The 21491-nt window shown below is 39.7% G+C and overlaps 2 protein-coding genes across 4 annotated transcripts in view; both read left to right on the forward strand.

Moving 5' to 3' along the window:
* The window catches only part of LOC132873435 (protocadherin beta-15-like), a 246338-nt gene that overhangs the window by 2697 nt on the left and 222150 nt on the right, over positions 1 to 21491 (forward strand). Inside the window, exon 1 of one of the 3 annotated variants that reach the window (XM_060908995.1) lies at positions 12863 to 15294. The exons of the other annotated variants lie outside the window; for them this stretch is intronic. Coding sequence (XP_060764978.1) covers positions 12889 to 15294 — 2406 coding nt within the window. The 5' untranslated portion in view covers positions 12863 to 12888. Of the gene's footprint in view, positions 1 to 12862; positions 15295 to 21491 lie in introns of those variants that run through there. 3 annotated transcript variants of the gene reach the window in all.
* On the forward strand, positions 16519 to 18992 carry LOC132873749 (protocadherin beta-16-like). Its single transcript, XM_060909557.1, has one exon. The coding sequence runs from the start codon at positions 16551 to 16553 to the stop codon at positions 18990 to 18992; it is 2442 nt and encodes an 813-aa protein (XP_060765540.1). The 5' UTR covers positions 16519 to 16550.

The raw sequence follows: 21491 nt of genomic DNA on the forward strand, positions 1-21491 counted from the left end.
ATTACATTGTTTAATATGCTTTATCTTTTTTTAATTATATACTTTAATTTTAATGCCCTGGATGTAGAGACCTGATATTTTTTGATATAGATAAAACAAAAATAAACCATAGAATCTGTTCTCACATTAAAAATATTTCTTTGTGTCATCGGAGAATATTATCTTTCCGTGTATGCTCGTTAGTCTACTCTTGTCTGTCATTCAGAAGTTTGTTTCAGCACCACACTCTGGTGGACAGCGTTAACAGCGGCTTTGTAGAATAGAATAGAATAGAATAGAATAGAATAGAATGCCTTTATTGTCACTATACGCATGTACAATGAGATTTAAAGCATCTCCAATAACAGTGCAAACTGCATGGAGAGAGAGAGAGAGAGAGAGAGAGAGAGAGAGAGAGAGAGAGTGGAAGGGTGGGAGGAAAAAGGGGGGAGGGTTAAGGTGCACAGTCTGAGGTGTATGTGTTGTGTTACACATTATGGAGTGAGGTATTGCATATATAAAGTTTTGCACAGAGACAGTCACATTATAAATTATTGCACGAGAAAGTCACATTAAAAGATAAAAATATTACACATTATGAAGTATTGCAAGGTAAGGTAAGGTGCACAGACTTGAGGTGTATGTGCTGAGTGTAAGGTGCACAGACTTGAGGTGTATGTGCTGTGTGTAAGGTGCACAGACTTGAGGTGTATGTGCTGTGTGTAAGGTGCACAGGCTTGAGGTGTATGTGCTGTGTGAAAGGTGCACAGGCTTGAGGTGTATGTGCTGTGTGTAAGGTGCACAGTCCTGAGGTGTATGTGTTGTGTGTAAGGTGCACAGTCCTGAGGTGAATGTGTTGCGTTTCACATTATGGAGTGAGGTATTGCACATTTGTATAGATGGATGGAAAAGACATTATTGCAATGTACTCCTCATTAAAAAGGATTATTTTATTGTGACATTTGCTGAGTTGATGGAATATGAAGAAGGTAATATGGTGTGGAAGAAAGCTCTGTATTTCGTATTACAGTTTTCTAAAAATTAATTAATTAATTAATTAATTAATTAATTAATTAATTAATTAATTAATTAATTAATTAACAGAGGAAACACTCCCAGTGAGAACAGCCCAATATGAGATTTTAATGGAAAGTTTAATTACATTTCACAAGACAGGAGATTAGGCTGAGGTCGGAAAATGTGTACTTAATAAAATACATCATAGGAAAAATATACATTACAATATTCTACAACCTATTATATCTGGATGCAGATAACTGTATTCCCCATGTCCACATGAGTGTCTGTTCCATCTTTAGAGCTGAATCAGCAAAATGTCTTGGTCATGAATGCTGCAAAGGGACCTGAGTGTGATTGTGTGAACATCTGATCATTATGTTGTTCTTGTTTATTTGTTTTCCTGATAACTGCGCTCGAACCTTGGAACTAGAGCTTGAGGAGACCAGGAAGATTTTTTTCTGCTGCTTTTTTGGAAAAAAAAAACCCAACTTTGTTATCCTTGAATATTCAAATGTTAACTTTCACTCGAGGTGTTTTATGGATGTTCTTTGAAGTTCATCATCCCCCCACCCCCCGGTTTTTTTTTTTTTTTTGTTAATTCGATCACTTGCTTAGTAAAAGTAAACTGATTTAAACTTGTCAGTTATGATGCTTTGTCAAACAGCATTTGATGCTTTTAATATACTGTGTATGCTCCGGTAATATTGTAGATGGTGGATTTTTTTCTTTCTGTTTTTGTGAGATTTTGCTAAAATGGAGAATATCACACTGCCGGCCAGAGAATGTATTAAATGAACCTAATTGATTTCTGAATTTACACCAAGTATAATATAAACAGTATCCTTGAGTACCTTTTGTTTTTTAGTAGTTGTTGATTAATATCTATCTATCTATCTATCTATCTATCTATCTATCTATCTCAGATATACGTGTCTCATGTACGAAAACAAAGTTAAACGTACAGCAATGAGGTGAAGGATGTGGACAAGAAGAGAGGAAAGAATAAACTGAAATACTCCAAATATACTCAGAGGGTCGCTGTATACCGAGGGATCAAAAGTAAATATCCCCACCCAATCCGAGTCATATTCGAGCTTTCCCTGAGACCGAAACCCATTGTTGCAGAAGCTTATATTTGTTGTGGATGGTATTTCAGAACAGATGAACTGAATTAGCAAATGCTTTTGTTGATTATGAGATTGGAAAAGAAGATGTCTTCATTTTCGATCCTTTATCTTCTGGTTTGGGTTTGCATCATCATTCGCGCTGTCCGCGGAGATTTGAGCTACACATTGCCGGAAGAAACGAAGCAACAATATGTGATCGGAAATATAGCAAAGGATCTCGGTCTTGATGTGAAACGATTATCTGCTCGTAAAGCTCGAATAGAGAAAGAAGGCAGCACTAAACGCTACTGTGACATTAATCTGAGTGGAAATCTGATCGTGGCGGAAACAATAGACCGAGAGAAGCTCTGTGGGTCCAAAATGTCTTGCATTCTTAATTATGAGCTTGTGTTGGAAAATCCTCTTGATGTGCATCGCATTTCACTGCAGATTCAGGATATAAACGACAACGCGCCGAGATTTCCGAACGATCGGATTATATTTGACATTCGGGAATCAGCTGATACAGGAGAACGTTTTCCTTTGGATGAAGCTCACGACTCTGATGTCGGCCAGAACGCGGTTCAAGGATATTCACTCGAAAGAAATGATCATTTTATTTTGTCGGTGAAAGAAAACGCGGAGGGAGGAAAATCCGCGGAACTTGTTCTGGAAAAAGAGCTGGATCGTGAACAGAGGAAGGAAATAGATTTATTATTGACTGCGACTGATGGAGGCTCTCCACAGAGGTCTGGTACTGCAGTGATCCACATCAATGTGCTGGATGCTAATGACAACACCCCGGTGTTTAGTCAGGCTGTGTATAAGGTCACTCTGTCTGAAAACGCACCGCTGGGTGCAGAAGTAGTTACAGTGAGAGCTACAGACGCTGATGAGGGCGTGAACGGGGAAGTCAGTTATGAGTTTAGTCGGATATCCGAGACAGCAGCAAATATATTTTCCATTAACAAGAATACTGGTCAAATCACAGTACAGGGTAATATTGATTATGAAGAAGAATCTACATATGAAATGAGATTGCAGGCTAAAGATGGTCCTGGTTTAGCATCTACTGCCAAAATTATGATAGATATCACTGATGTAAATGACAACGCTCCGATACTTATTCTTAAATCACTGAATGATCCAATTCCTGAAAATTCTGCCATAGCAACGGAAGTAGCCATAATTAACGTTCAGGATAACGATTCAGGAAATAATCGAAAAGTCAGATGCTCCATTCAGGAAAACGTTCCTTTTAAATTAAACCCATCAATCAAAAACTACTTTTCATTGGTAACAATAAGTTTATTAGATCGAGAGACAGAATCAGATTATAACATCACAATCACAGCTACTGACGGAGGATCTCCACCTTTATCAACATCAATGACGATTCATCTATCTGTCTCAGATATCAACGACAATCCTCCTATATTTGAACAGCAATCCTACACTGCATATGTAACGGAAAATAACAAACCAGGAACCTCTATTAGTTCTGTTAGTGCAAGAGACCCAGACTGGAGGCAGAACGGTACAGTGCTGTATTCTGTGGTGCCCAGTGAGATAAACGGTGTTGCAGTGTCCTCCTTTTTATCCATTAACTCAGATTCAGGAGTGATCCATGCTGTGAGGTCATTTGACTATGAAAAGTTCAGAAACTTTCAAGTCCAGGTTGTAGCCAGAGACAATGGTTCTCCTCCACTCAGCAGCAACGTGACTGTGAGTGTGTTCATCTCAGATGAGAATGATAACTCTCCACAGATATTATACCCTGCTCCAGAGGGAAAGTCTTTCATGACCGAGATGGTCCCTAAAGCTGCTCTCTCTGGCTCTCTGGTCTCCAAAGTGATCGCTGTGGATGCCGACTCTGGACAGAATGCATGGCTGTCGTATCAGATTGTCAAATCTACTGATCCGGGACTTTTCATTATCGGTCTCCATAGTGGAGAGATCAGGGCCCAGAGGGACATTACTGAATCTGACAGCATGAAACAGAACCTCGTTATCTCGGTGAAAGATAACGGACAGCCGCCTCTCTCTGCTACCTGTTCTGTATCTTTACTTATTTCTGATAATCTTGCAGAAGTTCCAGAACTCAAAGAGACATCTTTTGAGGAGAGCAATTCCAAACTAACTTTTTATTTGATCATTGCACTCGTTTCCGTGTCCACCTTCTTCCTAACCTTCATTATTCTGATCCTGGCTTTGAGGTTTTGCCACAGGAGAAAGCCCAGACTGTTGTTTGATGGAGCAGTTGCCATTCCCAGCACGTATCTCCCTCCCAACTATGCAGAGGTGGAGGGAGCTGGAACTCTTCACAGTTCTTACAATTATGACACATATCTAACAACAGGATCACGCACCAGTGACTTCAAGTTCATCACATCTTACAATGACAGCACTCTGACTGCTGGTGGAACTCTGAAGAAGAGCCAAAATGACACTTTAGCAACAAACCTGATTTCTCTTACCAATACAGGAGAGGGAGATGAGGTGAGAAAAGTGTGCCTTCTTTCTGTACCAGTGTAATATGAATGCTTGTTTGTGGTGATTTTTTTATGTATAATTTTTTTGGTTTATCTGTGGTGCAGATGGTATGATGCATCGTTGAAGTAAGTCACATCTGAATTCAGATGGTTTTCCAAAACTTTTTTACCATGTTCATCCCACAGTAATTTGAACACCAATACGTTCAGTCTGACTTTCTCCGTGGGAAGCTTGAAAAAAAAAGTCACAAACTTTGTAATATGATGCATAAATATAACAGTTGTGATGACAGTACATGATGAATATTTTTATTTAGCTTGCTCATATTGTTATCATTTAACATCTACAACAACATCAACAACAACAATACTCATAATAATAATCATCATAATAATAATCCTCATCAATTGCTATTACAGTGCATTTATTGAAAAAGCTGTAAGTGGTTCGTGGCTTCCTGAGATGGATGGGTTTGTGTTATACCCCACCATGATTGACATAAGATTTTGATTACACAGATATGGGTTTGTAACCGAGTGAAGCATTCTTTTCATGTTTTTTTTCCCAACAAAAGCTGTCAATAATTAAGAATTGAGTCATAAAAATGCTTTACATATTTCTATGTTGTCTGTTTTCTCTTTGGTTGTATATTTTTCATGAAGACGAACATGAGAACACATAACCTTCTTCATAGGTCTCAAAATACACAAAGTTTGCACATACATATAAATGTTGTCCTTTTTCACCCTGACTCTTGTCCTTTTACCTCTTGGTATATACAGTCTCTTTTAAGAGGTGGGAAATCTGTGAAAACAAAAACAAAAAACCCTTGCTGCTTGTCAATGTCTACACAATTTACTCAACATAAGCAGAAAAGTTTTTTTTGTTCTAAGCTGCAATTTCTGCCATCGATGAGCCCATCACCAGGAACTAATGCCGCTTTTCCACTACCAACGCGGCTGAGTTGGGCTGAGCCATGCCGTGCTGAATCGGGCTGAGTCGAGCTGAGTGGGGCTGTTGGAGTTGCATTTCGACTACAACCGCGCTGAACCATGCTGGCTGGAAGTGGGTGGACACATTGGATGGAGTTAGCGAAAGTGGGTGGACGTCACGTGATGTTGTTAGGCAGCGCAAACAGTGACATCAGTGACCTTTTAAGTGGTAGTCTCATGACCCGGATAGTAAACAATAAACATGGAGGACATGGAGTCGTTAGTGTTGCTGGTCATGGTGCTGTGGCTTGTTGTCACCGACAATGCCAACAGATACTGGCAAGAGTGTATAGATGAGGCGAGGTGCATAAGGCTTCAGAAATTCTCGTAATTCTTCTTCTTCTGGGTTTACGGTGTTTACAGATCCCAGCGTGCTCACAGGGCGTGTGTGGGCATGTCAGGACACTCCTCCTCACCAATCAGTGCATAGGGGAGTGTCTGCTCACGCCCCTAGCCCCACTCAGCTCGGTTTGGCTCGCTTCAGCCCTACTCCAAAACTGTGCGAGTTTTGGGTGCTAAGCAGGGCTGAAGCGAGCTGAGTGCTCTAAGGTAGTCGAAACATGAGCCGTGTCGGACTGAAGTGAGCTGAAGTGAGCTGAAGTGAGCTGAAAAAGGGTAGTGGAAAAGGGCCATAAGCTTCTAAACACAGCTCGAGAGATGTAGTTTAAACTCCCCAAGTTAACAACCATGTTTGCAAACGTTTGGTCAAAATATGGTTTTGGGAATCACCTGCATCGCTTTCTGATTTTAAGTTCCCAATGTATTTACCTCGATAGTTTGAACTTGGGTTTTGGGAAACACTTGCATTGCAACTGCATGGATCTCACTCTGTCATTTATTACTGTAGTTAGCAACTACACTGTTGGGAAATGTACTCTACTGTAAGACATTTTAAGAATGGCAGTACATGTCTGTTTTTGAAAATGCATTTTTGTACCCTGAGGAAAATGTATGGTACTTGTGCTGCTGTTTGTCTCAAAGAAGGACAAACTTCAGAGCAGGATGCATTTTCCTGTGTTCCCAAACACTGTTATTAAGATGTGTAGCTCAAACTACATCTCTCAAGCTGTGGTTGGAAGCTTAGTTTCTGGTGACTATGTAATTGATGACGTTATGACCACATTGATGGCAGATTTTGCAGCTTAGAAAAAAATAACCTTCCTGTAAAGAATCTACAAGCAGCAGGTGTTTTATCAGAGATTTCCACCTATTCAAAATTACTTAATTTACTGAAATATTCACCTAGAGATAAAAAGACAAATCAGAGTGTCACATGAAAATAACAACTTTTGATATTCCCTTTATGTGTAGGGAGAGTGGGGAGACATGGGACAAGTTTTCAGCTTTTGTAGATTGTGTGAAATTCTTTGCAGGTTGCGTCACATTCATATTGCATTAGAGAGTATTTACTGTACCCTCTTACCACAACATTAGTTTCTCAGCTTGTCACAGACAAGCTTCACTTCAGGCTTCACTTTCTTTCTCTCTCTCTCTCTCTCTCTCTCTCTCTCTCTCTCTCTCGGAGAAACATGAGACATTGAGTGGAGACATGGGACATTATGTAGGGAGATTTGGGACACAGTGGGGAGACATGGAACAGAACTAAAATCCTTCGGCCTCCATGTTTAATTTTTATTTATTATCAAAACTTGTCCAATATGAACTGTATAAACACAGTGCTGGTACAGTGATAGAAAAATGTCAGTTTACCCAAAACCTGACTCGACAAAACAGTTCCATTCTCAAGAAGGAATGAAATAAGCTTCATCCTCATGCAGGGACACGCCCACATTTTTTCACAAAAATGTTTTTGAACAATTTTATATTTGTACACTGCAAGAATAAAACCTTTAACATGATAAAATGCCCCAACTCGCCCCATCTGGCCATTCTGAAAAAGAAAAAAAATCCTCATCTCTCTCCACCCCCCAGAATTTAAATGTAATAATTAATACTATATCTGGTAACTCAAAGCTTTAATTCCTAATAAATCCCAAATTCTCCAGCGTACATTACACCACAGAATGGAAGTGGATGAAAGTAGAAAATACAAGTTTTGGTTGATAAAATATTGAACTCCACAAACCTTACTGCAGTGTCCAGCTTTGTGGCTCCAAAGGAAGTCGGTTACTCTCAGGGGCAACATCTAACTTCTGATGTCATATAAAACCTGATTGGTTGAAATTAATTTATGGGAATACAAACTTTCCCACGTTTCCCCTTTCCCATATCTCTCCGCTCTCCCCTATGTGTGTATTTCTTGGCCGAAGAAGAAAACTGGGTGCTCTCAAGTTAGTCTTCATTCCAAGCAGATACCAAAAGAGACAACTGACAATTTAGAAATATTTAAAGCACTTTGGTGAATCAATTATTTCGTTGCGAAAAAGATAAAAATAAATAATAGACTAAATAATAAACTGATTGTGTAAAATCATCACAGCTGTCACATTTATACATAATATTACAGTTTCTGAGTTTCGACAAGCTTTCTGTTGTGAAACTCAGACCGAGCACGTTACACTTTGAACTACGGTGGTGGAAAACAATATGATTCGAATTACCGCGGTTCGAACAGGACACTTTTGGGAAACCGTCATGGTGTGAGTTTAACGATTCATCGAAACACGTTAGTTCAATGTTAGCTCACGTCGTTGAAACGTTAGGCCAGAATGTTCCTCTTAATTTCAGATTTTATCTTCTGCTATAATGCTGCGAAAATAAGAGCTCTACAGTTTTTAAAACACCTTCTGTGTTTTATTTATTAATCTGTTAGTTAGTTAGTTAGTTAGTTAGTTAGTTAGTTAGTTAGTTAGTTAGTTAGTTAGTTAGTTAGTTAGTTAGTTAGTTAGTTAGTTAGTTAGTTAGTTAGTTTGGATAGCTGGTTAATTATTTCAATTATTTGCTTATTTTTAACTAAAAACACTTACATGACACATAATTTTATAGTCACTTCTTGACAACGTCCAAACTTTTGTTGTGAGATCCTTATATGATTCATGCTCATGAAAATTGTGATAGTAACAATGCCTCTGGCTATTTGCGGATGAAATGCAATGATGATGATGATGATGATGATGATGATGATTATTATTATTATTATTATTATTATGATACATTACTTCTAAGTAACAGTTCGTATTTCGCTGGTTATCACTGGCGCACCACAATATTCATGGAAATAGATTTGATGATTCTTCAAAGCCAGAATATGTGTGAGGAATTCGCACCAGGCTGTTTTCAGAACCATTTCTGTGGACAGCTCTCTGTAGCGGAATGAGCGTCTGCTTTTAAAGACATCAGAAACATTGCACCAGTTTACTGCAGGCGGTTTTTCCTGGATCGCAGCACACTTCCTGTGAAGCTGGCGTCAGGTCCTGAGAATCACTGAAACCGCAGTTATTGCAAAATGCTCAGTGTGTCGCTCTTCAACTGCAGGAGACACACTGAAGCCCTCACCGCCCTTCGTTTAAATATGTAATAAGGTCTGAATGCAAGGACCATAAGCCTTCTGCAATCGACAAAACGTGCTTTCTTAGGCATAATTTCCAGCAATCAAATCTCGATTTGAATAGGTTTTGACATTTTTGAAGAAATAAGTCGTGACGATATCATCTCACTCGGCAGTTATGAAGCCTCGAGCCTTTTCCTTTGTAATATTAGGATTTTGCTCAGGACTTTTCTTCAACCAGGACACCGTCGGTGCAGATTTGAGCTACATAGTACGGGAGGAAATGAAACATCGGTATGTTATTGGAAACGTAGCAAAAAATCTCGGACTGGAAATATTACAACTGTCAACACGAAAGGCCCGAGTTGAAACAGAGGATAGCAGCAAGCGGTATGTGGATATTAATTTTAATACTGGGGAATTGATCGTATCAGAGACAATAGACAGGGAAAAGCTTTGTGGTTCGAGGCTGAACTGCATTCTGAATTATGAACTCGTTTTAGAAAATCCTCTAGAATTAATTCGCATTTCGTTGAATATTGAAGATATTAATGACAATGCGCCAAAATTTCTCAATGAGCGCATTTCTTTTGAAATCCCCGAGTCTGCAATAAAAGGGCAGCGCTTCCGTTTGGATGAAGCTCACGATTCTGATATCGGACTAAACGGAGTTAATGACTATTCCCTCCAGAAGAACGACCATTTTGTTTTGTCTGTGGAAGGAAACACTGAGAGGGGTAAATACGCGGAGCTCGTGCTGGAGAAAGAGCTGGATCGCGAACAACAAAAGGATATAGACTTGATTCTTACCGCAGTGGATGGCGGGATTCCTCAGAGATCAGGGACTGCTGTTATCCACATCACTGTGCTCGATGCTAATGATAATGTTCCGGTGTTCAGTCAGGCTGTGTATAAAGTGGTTTTAGCTGAAAACGCACCGATAGGAACAGAAGTCGTTACTGTGAGCGCGGAAGATGCGGATGAAGGAGCAAACGGTGCAGTGACATACGAATTCAGTCGGATTGCTGATAACGCAGCACAATTATTTAAGATTGATAAACTCACTGGACAAATTAAGATCAATGGAGATATTGATTATGAGGAGGAAAAGTATTACGAAATAAGAATCCAAGCCAAAGATGGATCTGGTTTAGCATCGTCTGCAAGTGTTATTATAGATATTACTGATGAAAATGACAATGCACCAAAAATTATTCTTAAATCTCTGAAGAATCCTCTACCTGAGAATATTTTTGTTGACACTGAGGTGGCCATTATTAATGTTCAGGATAAAGATTCAAGAGATAATCGACAGATCCATTGTTCAATTCAGGAAAATGTTCCTTTTAAATTAAATAAATCTCTTAAGAATTATTTCACTTTGCTAACAACTAGCACCTTGGACAGAGAGAAGGAAGCAGATTACAACATAACAATCACAGCTACTGATGGAGGATCTCCACCTTTATCAACGTCAATGACAATTCATCTAACTGTGTCAGATATCAATGACAATCCTCCTGTATTTGAACAGCAATCCTACACTGCATATGTAACAGAAAATAACAAACCAGGAACCTCTATTAGTTCTGTTCGTGCAAGAGACCCAGATTGGAGGCAGAACGGTACAGTGCTGTATTCTCTGGTGCCCAGTGAGATAAACGGTGTTGCAGTGTCCTCCTTTTTATCCATTAACTCAGATTCAGGAGTGATCCATGCTGTGAGGTCATTTGACTATGAAAAGTTCCGAAACTTTCAAGTCCAGGTTGTAGCCAGAGACAATGGTTCTCCTCCACTCAGCAGCAATGTGACTGTGAGTGTGTTCATCTCAGATGAGAATGATAACTCTCCACAGATATTATACCCTGCTCCAGAGGGGAGATCTTTCATGACTGAGATGGTCCCTAAAGCTGCTCTCTCTGGCTCTCTGGTCTCCAAAGTGATCGCTGTGGATGCCGACTCTGGACAGAACGCGTGGCTGTCATATCAGATTGTCAAATCTACTGATCCGGGACTTTTCACTATCGGTGTCCATAGTGGAGAGATCAGGGCTCAGAGGGACATTACTGAATTCGACAGCATGAAACAGAACCTCGTTATCTCGGTGAAAGATAATGGACAGCCACCTCTCTCTGCTACCTGTTCTGTATATTTACTTATTTCTGATAATCTTGCTGAAGTTCCAGAACTCAAAGAGGCATCTTATGAGGAGAGCAATTCCAAACTGACTTTTTATTTGATCATTGCGCTTGTTTCCATGTCCACCTTCTTCCTGACCTTCATTATTCTGACCCTGGCTGTGAGATTTTGCCACAGGAGAAAGCCCAGACTGTTGTTTGATGGAGCAGTCACCATTCCCAGTGCATATCTCCCTCCCAACTATGCAGAGGTGGAGGGAGCTGGAACTCTCCGCAGTTCTTACAATTATGACACGTATCTAACAACAGGATCACACACCAGTGACTTCAAGTTCATCACATCTTACAATGACAGCACTCTGACTGCTGGTGGAACTCTGAAGAAGAGCCAGAATGAGGTTTTAGGTGCGAGTCTGATTACACTTAATACGACCGAGGATGTACATGAGGTAAGAAGTGGTTCCTGATGAAAATGCTATCTTAATTATACATCCAATCCAACAGCTTTCATCCCTGTCTGACTCCATCTTTTGATATTTCCAGACTGCATTTCTGATTGCATGTCCCTCTGACTGTAAGAGCTCCCCATTATTTTTCTTTTAACATGTAAGTTATGTTCATAGAGTATGACTTTAAATTGTGCACAAATTTCATGCAAAGAAAAAAGTTTGAATTTAACTTTCTCATATCATGTCATGGTGGTGTAGTGGTGAGCACTGTCACCTTACAGCAAGAAGTTTCTGGGTTCGAGCCCAGCAGCCGACAAAGGTCTTTCTGTGTGGAGTTTGCATTTTCTCTCCATGTCTGTGTGGGTTTCCTCCAGGTACTCCGGTTTCGCCCACAGTCCTAAGCCAAGCATGTTCGGATAATTGGTGGCTCTAAATTGACCGTAGGTGTGAATGTGAGTATGAATGGTTGTTTGTCTCTGTGTGTCAGCCCTGTGATGACCTGGTGACTTTCCCAGGGTGAACCCCGCCTCTCACCCATAGTCAACTGGGATAGGCTCCAGCTTGCCTGTGACTCTGCACAGGATAAGCGGTTAGGGATGATGGATGGATGCCATGGTGGTCTTTCATGTCTGTACCTTGAGAACATCTGGGTACTTTGAGAGTGACAAGAAGTGATGTCATTTCTGTACCTGTAATGGCTGAAAAATTTCAAATCGTATCACAACGCAACATCCTCAGCTTCAGTAAATAACATTTTCTAGACTCAGTGTAATTTCACTTATTTATTTATTTATTTATTTATTTATTTATTTGTTTGTTTGTTTGTTTGTTTTTTGTTTGTTTGTTTGATTCTTTATTATTTGTTTGAATTTGAATTCATTCATTGGTTAATTCTTATAACTACTGTAGTGCACAAATATATTGATCTTTCTTTCTTTCTTTCTTTCTTTCTTTCTTTCTTTCTTTCTTTCTTTCAGAAAAATAAATTCGTACCAATCAGCCAAAAATGTTACTAATAATCGAATATTTTGATTTTGCAATATGAACCACTGAACTGCAGTTTTCTAAATATACTCAGAGGGTCGCTCTTTAACAACAGACGAAAATTATGAAAGCTCTCCACCCATTTCGTGATGTATTCCAGCTTTCTTCTGACACTGAGTATCAGACGGAGATGCAGAAGGTTTTTTTTTATTGTTGATATTTCATTACGTTAATTAGTCCACGTTTATCATCAACAGCGGTATTTGTGGATTTTACAGAATGGAAATGAAAACGTCTTCGTTTTCGACTCTTTGTCTTTTGGGTTGTTTTTGGATTTTCATTCGCGCTGTCCGCGGAGATTTGAGCTACACATTGCCTGAAGAAACGAAGCAACAATATGTGATCGGAAATATAGCAAAGGATCTCGGACTTGATGTGAAACGATTATCTGCTCGTAAAGCTCGAATAGAGACAGAAGGCAGCACTAAACGCTACTGCGACATTAATCTGAGTGGAAATCTGATCGTGGCGGAAACAATAGACCGAGAGGAGCTCTGTGGACCGAAAATTTCTTGCATTCTTAATTATGAGCTTGTGTTGGAAAATCCTCTTGATGTGCATCGCATTTCACTGCAGATTCAGGATATAAACGACAACGCTCCGAGATTTCCTAATGATCGGATTACATTTAATATGATGGAATCGACCGATAAAGGAGAACGTTTTCCTTTGGATGAAGCTCACGACTCTGATGTCGGCCAGAACGCGGTTCAAGGATATTCACTCGAAAGAAATGATCATTTTATTTTGTCAGTGAAAGAAAACGCGGAGGGAGGAAAATCTGCGGAGCTTGTTCTGGAAAAAGAGCTGGATCGTGAACAGAGGAAGGAAATAGATTTATTATTGACTGCGACTGATGGAGGCTTTCCACAGAGGTCTGGTACTGCAGTGATCCACATCAATGTGCTGGATGCTAATGACAACACCCCGGTGTTTAGTCAGGCTGTGTATAAGGTCAGTCTGTCTGAAAACGCACCGCTGGGTGCAGAAGTAGTTACAGTGAGAGCTACAGACGCTGATGAGGGCGTGAACGGGGAAGTCAGTTATGAGTTTAGTCGAATATATGATAAAGCTGCAAAATTATTTTCAATTGACAAGAGAACTGGCCAAATAACAGTACAGGGAAATATTGATTATGAAGAGGAAACGACATATGAAATGAGAGTGCAGGCTAAAGATGGTCCTGGTTTAGCATCTACTGCCAAAATTATGATAGATATCACTGATGTAAATGACAACGCTCCGAGACTTATTCTTAAATCACTGAATGATCCAATTCCTGAGAATTCCTTGACAGGAACTGAAGTGGCCATTATAAATATTCAGGATAATGATTCAGGAGATAATCAAAAAGTCAGATGCTCCATTCAGGAAAACGTTCCTTTTAAATTAAACCCATCAATCAAAAATTACTTTTCATTGGTAACAATAAGTTCATTAGATAGAGAGAGAGAATCAGATTATAACATCACAATCACAGCTACTGATGGAGGATCTCCACCTTTATCAACATCAATGACGATTCATCTATCTGTCTCAGATATCAATGACAATCCTCCTGTATTTGAACAGCAATCCTACACTGCATATGTAACAGAAAATAACAAACCAGGAACCTCTATTAGTTCTGTTAGTGCAAGAGACCCAGACTGGAGGCAGAACGGTACAGTTCTGTATTCTCTGGTGCCCAGTGAGATAAATGGTGTTGCAGTGTCCTCCTTTTTATCCATTAACTCAGATTCAGGAGTGATCCATGCTGTGAGGTCATTTGACTATGAAAAGTTCAGAAACTTTCAAGTCCAAGTTGTAGCCAGAGACAATGGTTCTCCTCCACTCAGCAGCAACGTGACTGTGAGTGTGTTCATCTCAGATGAGAATGATAACTCTCCACAGATATTATACCCTGCTCCAGAGGGAAAGTCTTTCATGACCGAGATGGTCCCTAAAGCTGCTCTCTCTGGCTCTCTGGTCTCCAAAGTGATCGCTGTGGATGCCGACTCTGGACAGAACGCGTGGCTGTCATATCAGATTGTCAAATCTACCGATCCGGGACTTTTCACTATCGGTGTCCATAGTGGAGAGATCAGGGCTCAGAGGGACATTACTGAATCTGACAGCATGAAACAGAACCTCGTTATCTCGGTGAAAGATAATGGACAGCTGCCTCTCTCTGTTACCTGTTCTGTATATTTACTTATTTCTGATAATCTTGCTGAAGTTCCAGAACTCAAAGACACATCTTATGAGGAGAGCAATTCCAAACTGACTTTTTATTTGATCATTGCACTCATTTCCGTGTCCACCTTCTTCTTGACCTTCATTATTCTGATCCTGGCTGTGAGGTTTTGCCACAGGAGAAAGCCCAGACTGTTGTTTGATGGAGCAGTCACCATTCCCAGTGCATATCTCCCTCCCAACTATGCAGAGGTGGAGGGAGCTGGAACTCTCCACAGTTCTTACAATTATGACACGTATCTAACAACAGGATCACACACCAGTGACTTCAAGTTCATCACATCTTACAATGACAGCACTCTGACTGCTGGTGGAACTCTGAAGAAGAGCCAGAATGAGGTTTTAGGTGCGAGTCTGATTACACTTAATATGACCGAGGATGTACATGAGGTAAGAAGTGGTTCCTGATGAAAATGCTATCTTAATTATACATCCAATCCAACAGCTTTCATCCCTGTCTGACTCCATCTTTTGATATTTCCAGACTGCATTTTTGATTGCATGTCCCTCTGACTGTAAGAGCTCCCCATTATTTTTCTTTTAACATCAAACTTATTTTCATAGAGTATGACTTTAAATTGTGCACAAATTTCATGCCAAGAAAAAAGTTTGAATTTAATTTTCTCATATTATAGTGGTGTAGTGGTGAGCACTGTCACCTCACAGCAAGAAGGTTCTGGGTTCGAGCCCAGCAGCTGACAAGGGTCTTTCTGTGTGGAATTTGCATGTTCTCCCCATGTCTGTGTGGGTTTCTTCCAGGTGCTCTGGTTTTCCCCACAGTCCTAAGCCAAGCATGTTCGGATAATTGGTGGCTCTAAATTGACCATAGGTGTGAATGTGAGTATGAATGGTTGTTTGTCTCTGTGTGTCAGCCCTGTGATGACCTGGTGACTTTCCCAGGGTGAACCCCGCCTCTCACCCATAGTCAACTGGGATAGGCTCCAGCTTGCCTGTGACTCTGCACAGGATAAGCGGTTATAAAAGATGGATGGATGCCATGGTGGTCTTTAATTTCTGTACCTTGAGAACATCTGGGTTCTTTGAGAGTGACAAGAAGTGATGTCATTTCTGTACCTGTAATGGCTGAAAAATTTCAAATCTTATCACAACACAACATCCTCAGCTTCAGTAAATAACAATTTCTAGACTCAGTGTAATTTCACTTATTTATTTATTTATTTATTTGTTTGTTTGTTTGTTTGTTTGTTTGTTTGTTTGATTGATTGTTTATTATTTGTTTGAATTTGAATTCATTCATTGGTTAATTCTTATAACTATTGTAGTGCACAAATATATTGATTTTTTTTAAAAATACCTTTCTTTCTTTCTTTCTTTCTTTCTTTCTTTCTTTCTTTCTCAGAAAAATAAATTCGTACCAAACACCCCAAAATGTTACTAATAATCGAATATTTTGATTTTGCAATATGAACCACTGAACTGCAGTTTTCTAAATATACTCAGAGGGTCGCTCTTTAACAACAGACGAAAATTATGAAAGCTCTCCACCCATTTCGTGATGTATTCCAGCTTTCTTCTGACACTGAGGACCAGAAGGAGATGCAGAAGGTTTTTTTTTATTGTTGACATTTCATTACGTTAATTTGTCCACGTTTATCATCAACAGCGGTATTTGTGGATTTTACAGAATGGAAATGAAAACGTCTTCGTTTTCGACTCTTTGTCTTTTGGGTTGTTTTTGGATTTTCATTCGCGCTGTCCGCGGAGATTTGAGCTACACATTGCCTGAAGAAACGAAGCAACAATATGTGATCGGAAATATAGCAAAGGATCTCGGACTTGATGTGAAACGATTATCTGCTCGTAAAGCTCGAATAGAGACAGAAGGCAGCACTAAACGCTACTGCGACATTAATCTGAGTGGAAATCTGATCGTGGCGGAAACAATAGACCGAGAGAAGCTCTGTGGGTCCAAAATGTCTTGCATTCTTAATTATGAGGTTGTGTTGGAAAATCCTCTTGATGTGCATCGCATTTCACTGCAGATTCAGGATATAAACGACAACGCGCCGAGATTTCCTAAAGGTCGGATTACATTTAATATGATGGAATCAACCGTGAAAGGAGAACGTTTTCCTTTGGATGAAGCTCACGACTCTGATGTCGGCCAGAACGCGGTTCAAGGATATTCACTCGAAAGAAATGATCATTTTATTTTGTCAGTGAAAGAAAACGCGGAGGGAGGAAAATCCGCAGAGCTTGTTCTGGAAAAAGAGCTGGATCGTGAACAGAGGAAGGAAATAGATTTATTATTGACTGCGACTGATGGAGGCTCTCCACAGAGGTCTGGTACTGCAGTGATCCACATCAATGTGCTGGATGCTAATGACAACACCCCGGTGTTTAGTCAGGCTGTGTATAAGGTCAGTCTGTCTGAAAACGCACCGCTGGGTGCAGAAGTAGTTACAGTGAGAGCTACAGACGCTGATGAGGGCGTGAATGGGGAAGTCAGTTATGAGTTTAGTCGGATATCCGAGACAGCAGCAAATATATTTTCCATTGACAAGAGAACTGGCCAAATAATGGTACAAGGAAATATTGATTATGAAGAAGAATCTACATATGAAATGAGAGTGCAGGCCATCGATGGTTCTGGTTTAGCATCTACTGCCAAAATTATGATAGATATCACTGATGTAAATGACAACGCTCCGGGAATTATTCTAAAATCACTGAATGATCCAATTCCTGAAAATTCTGCCATAGCAACAGAAGTAGCCATAATTAACGTTCAGGATAACGATTCAGGAGATAATCGAAAAGTCAGATGCTCTATTCAGGAAAGTGTTCCTTTTAAATTAAACCCATCAATCAAAAACTACTTTTCATTGGTAACAATAAGTTCATTAGATAGAGAGAGAGAATCAGATTATAACATCACAATCACAGCTACTGATGGAGGATCTCCACCTTTATCAACATCAATGATGATTCATCTATCTGTCTCAGATATCAACGACAATCCTCCTGTATTTGAACAGCAATCCTACACTGCATATGTAATGGAAAATAACAAACCAGGAACCTCTATTAGTTCTGTTAGTGCAAGAGACCCAGATTGGAGGCAGAACGGTACAGTGCAGTATTCTGTGGTGCCCAGTGAGATAAACGGCGTTGCAGTGTCCTCCTTTTTATCCATTAACTCAGATTCAGGAGTGATCCATGCTGTGAGGTCATTTGACTATGAAAAGTACAGAAACTTTAAAGTCCAGGTTGTAGCCAGAGACAATGGTTCTCCTCCACTCAGCAGCAACGTGACTGTGAGTGTGTTCATCTCAGATGAGAATGATAACTCTCCACAGATATTATACCCTGCTCCAGAGGGGAAGTCTTTCATGACCGAGATGGTCCCTAAAGCTGCTCTCTCTGGCTCTCTGGTCTCCAAAGTGATCGCTGTGGATGCCGACTCTGGACAGAATGCGTGGCTGTCGTATCAGATTGTCAAATCTACTGATCCGGGACTTTTCACTATCGGTGTCCATAGTGGAGAGATCAGGGCTCAGAGGGACATTACTGAATCTGACAGCATGAAACAGAACCTCGTTATCTCAGTGAAAGATAACGGACAGCCGCCTCTCTCTGCTACCTGTTCTGTATATTTACTTATTTCTGATAATCTTGCTGAAGTTCCAGAACTCAAAGACACATCTTATGAGGAGAACAATTCCAAACTGACTTTTTATTTGATCATCGCTCTTGTTTCCATGTCCACCTTCTTCCTGACCTTCATTATTCTGATCCTGGCTGTGAGGTTTTGCCACAGGAGAAAGCCCAGACTGTTGTTTGATGGAGCAGTCACCATTCCCAGTGCGTATCTCCCTCCCAACTATGCAGAGGTGGAGGGAGCTGGAACTCTCCGCAGTTCTTACAATTATGACACGTATCTAACAACAGGATCACGCACCAGTGACTTCAAGTTCATCACATCTTACAATGACAGCACTCTGACTGCTGGTGGAACTCTGAAGAAGAGCCAAAATGACACTTTAGCTACAAACCTTATAACACTTAACAATACAGTAGAGGGAGATGAGGTAAGGAAACAGAATATTTTCTCTTTTCTATGCTGATTATGATTTTATCCCTATTCTTATTGAGCTAAGTCAAAATTTCCTTCCACTTGAAATGCCATGAATAAAATCCCAACACTTCACTGCAGTTTTTCTTGCTGTATTTTTTCTTCTGTCCTAAAACTCTGGTAGTTCACAGAACTGTATACCCTGCTGATGCTGACTTTGGAAAATAGTAATCACTTCATTTGCTCTGAGGTTTGCCATTTAATTTTATCCTGGCTTCTTTGAAGACCCCTTAAAGTTTTTGACATTGAATATCCACTCTAGTGATTTACTTAAAGAAGTTTCCATCCTCAATATTATTTAAACTGGATATTTTGTTTGAAGGACACATTTCCAAAATTCAACTGAATTATTTCTTTCACATCCTGGCGACATCAATTTTCTCACCAGCTTTTCCTTAGAACAGGAGACTTCCAGATTTGGTTTTATTTAATTCTCAGTATTGTAAGTGCTGATTGTGTGTTATCGACTGGTTTTAATTGGTATACGCTTATACAAACACTAATTTACCTCTACTCTATTGAGGAGTGAAGGTCATTGGAATTCAGTTTTGTCTTAAATCCATCACAGCACAATAGTATTCTGAACTGCTCACACTGGGGTAATGGAGTTTTTGTGGTTATTGTTCTGTGATCAGACAAAGACGAAAGCACATGATCAAGACTGTTGGCTGTATGACACTTGGCTGTACATTCAAAGTGCTCAGCATCACAATATCCAACTTGCTACTCATTGGACAATCGATAATTGGTCCAAGTTGCACACTGCTGCATTGTCTGTATAATGATTTTGGTTTCAGGCTTCTTATCTTTCCTGGCAGAATCAGTCAAATAGTATGGTAGTGCTAAGAAAATATTTCTGTTGTGGGACATCTAAATGATAGATGCTTATGAAAGTGCTGTGGTAATAATATGTATTATATGTATCCATAGCTGGGCTGTGTAATTGTTAGTCTAAAAAAATGATGTTTGTAATTTTCTATGTGATCTCCATTTCCTTTGTCTTCATTCATATTTTTCTCTACATGTAAATCTATGAACAATTTAGCAGCAATGCCTTTTTTGCAACTTGGTTATCACTGAACAAGTCATGGATTCAGTTCCTGACTGGCTCCACTTCCCAAAGATTGTAAATATTGCAGTGGTCTTTCACTCACTCCATCACAGGGAATAACAGAGCAACACCACTGCTTTGACTTCAGATATTTTACTGTAAAACATTCTACAAACATATTCAGTCTGCAAGGGATGAATCAGTTTCATTTATTTCTTCTTAAGCAGTTCTCTTTCACAGAAGCTTCTTGCAAACTGAAAAGCATCTGCTTTATGGCATTGAGCAAACTGCTAACAGGGTGCTTACTCATTAACCCTAAGATGTGAACTTATCCTTGCAAAAATATTAATACATTTCACTTGCTTTACAATCATATTTCCATTCAAATGTTAATAGTCCTATAGTCCTAAGAGTCCTGATCTATGCCATTCAGAATTTCTTTTCCTTGTGGCTTCTCAACCATATCATCACCTTCTGACAAAGCTGGACTTTTGGCTATTTGTCTCTCTGGTCCACTGGAAGGAAAATTGACTGGCAAATGCAAGTTTCAGCATTACACTTTGCTCGTTAGTGGTTGGGTTTTCAACTCAGAATACATGCACATTTGGATCTTTCCAAATGATGACATAGTCTGTTCAATCCCACAGATCTGCAAGTTTCCCTTTTGTCCTGTCTTTATAATTAATAATAAGTACTTCATCACCAATTTCCAGAGCAATTCCTTTGACTTGGTGATTATAATCTCTCATCTGTTTCTCCTCAGCCTCTGTCAGATTGGCTTGGGCAAGTCATATGGCTTCTCTGAAGTCTCTTAAGTGATGCAACATAGTCATTGTAATTAACTCCACTGTCACTGTGGAGGACAATGTCAAACATGATGTTCACAGGATGTCTTGGTACATTATCATACATCAGGTAGAATGGTGTGAATCCTGTAGTTTCATAGACTGTGCGATTGCAGGCAAATGTTTATCATCTGTCACCATCTGTCTTTGGCTGAAGCCCGTAGTACGCAAATTTTATTTTATTTAAACCTGAATCTGGCAATCTGCAGACACTGAACTGTTCATCTGGGTGAAGGCACCATTCTGTAGAGGTCTTTTACTCAGTCCATGACAGGGAATAACTGAGCAACTCCACTGCTTTGCCTTGAGATATTTTATAAATATTCTGCAGATATGTTCAGTGTGAGAGGGACAAATCGGTTTCCTATAGCTCTTCTCAAACATTTCTCTTTCAAACTTGGAAACATCAGCTTTGTGACACCCACTGAATTGTTGGGGTGGGGAGGGGATCTTACTCATTAACTCCTAGATGGGATGTAAATTTATAATTTAAAAAACCCTATAGAACTCTATGAAATGAAATAAATTCCACTGGCTTAACAACAACTATTTCAAATTGTGAAAAATTAATGCCAAAACTCATTTTGTGAATATG

The sequence above is a fragment of the Neoarius graeffei genome, chromosome 25 (genome assembly GCF_027579695.1).
Source record: "Neoarius graeffei isolate fNeoGra1 chromosome 25, fNeoGra1.pri, whole genome shotgun sequence".
NCBI classification, from domain to species: Eukaryota; Metazoa; Chordata; class Actinopteri; order Siluriformes; family Ariidae; genus Neoarius; species Neoarius graeffei.

Coding starts and splice junctions, on each gene's coding strand:
- LOC132873749 (XM_060909557.1), top strand. CDS start 16,551: ATGGAAATGAAAACGTCTTCGTTTTCGACTCTTTGTCTTTTGGGTTGT.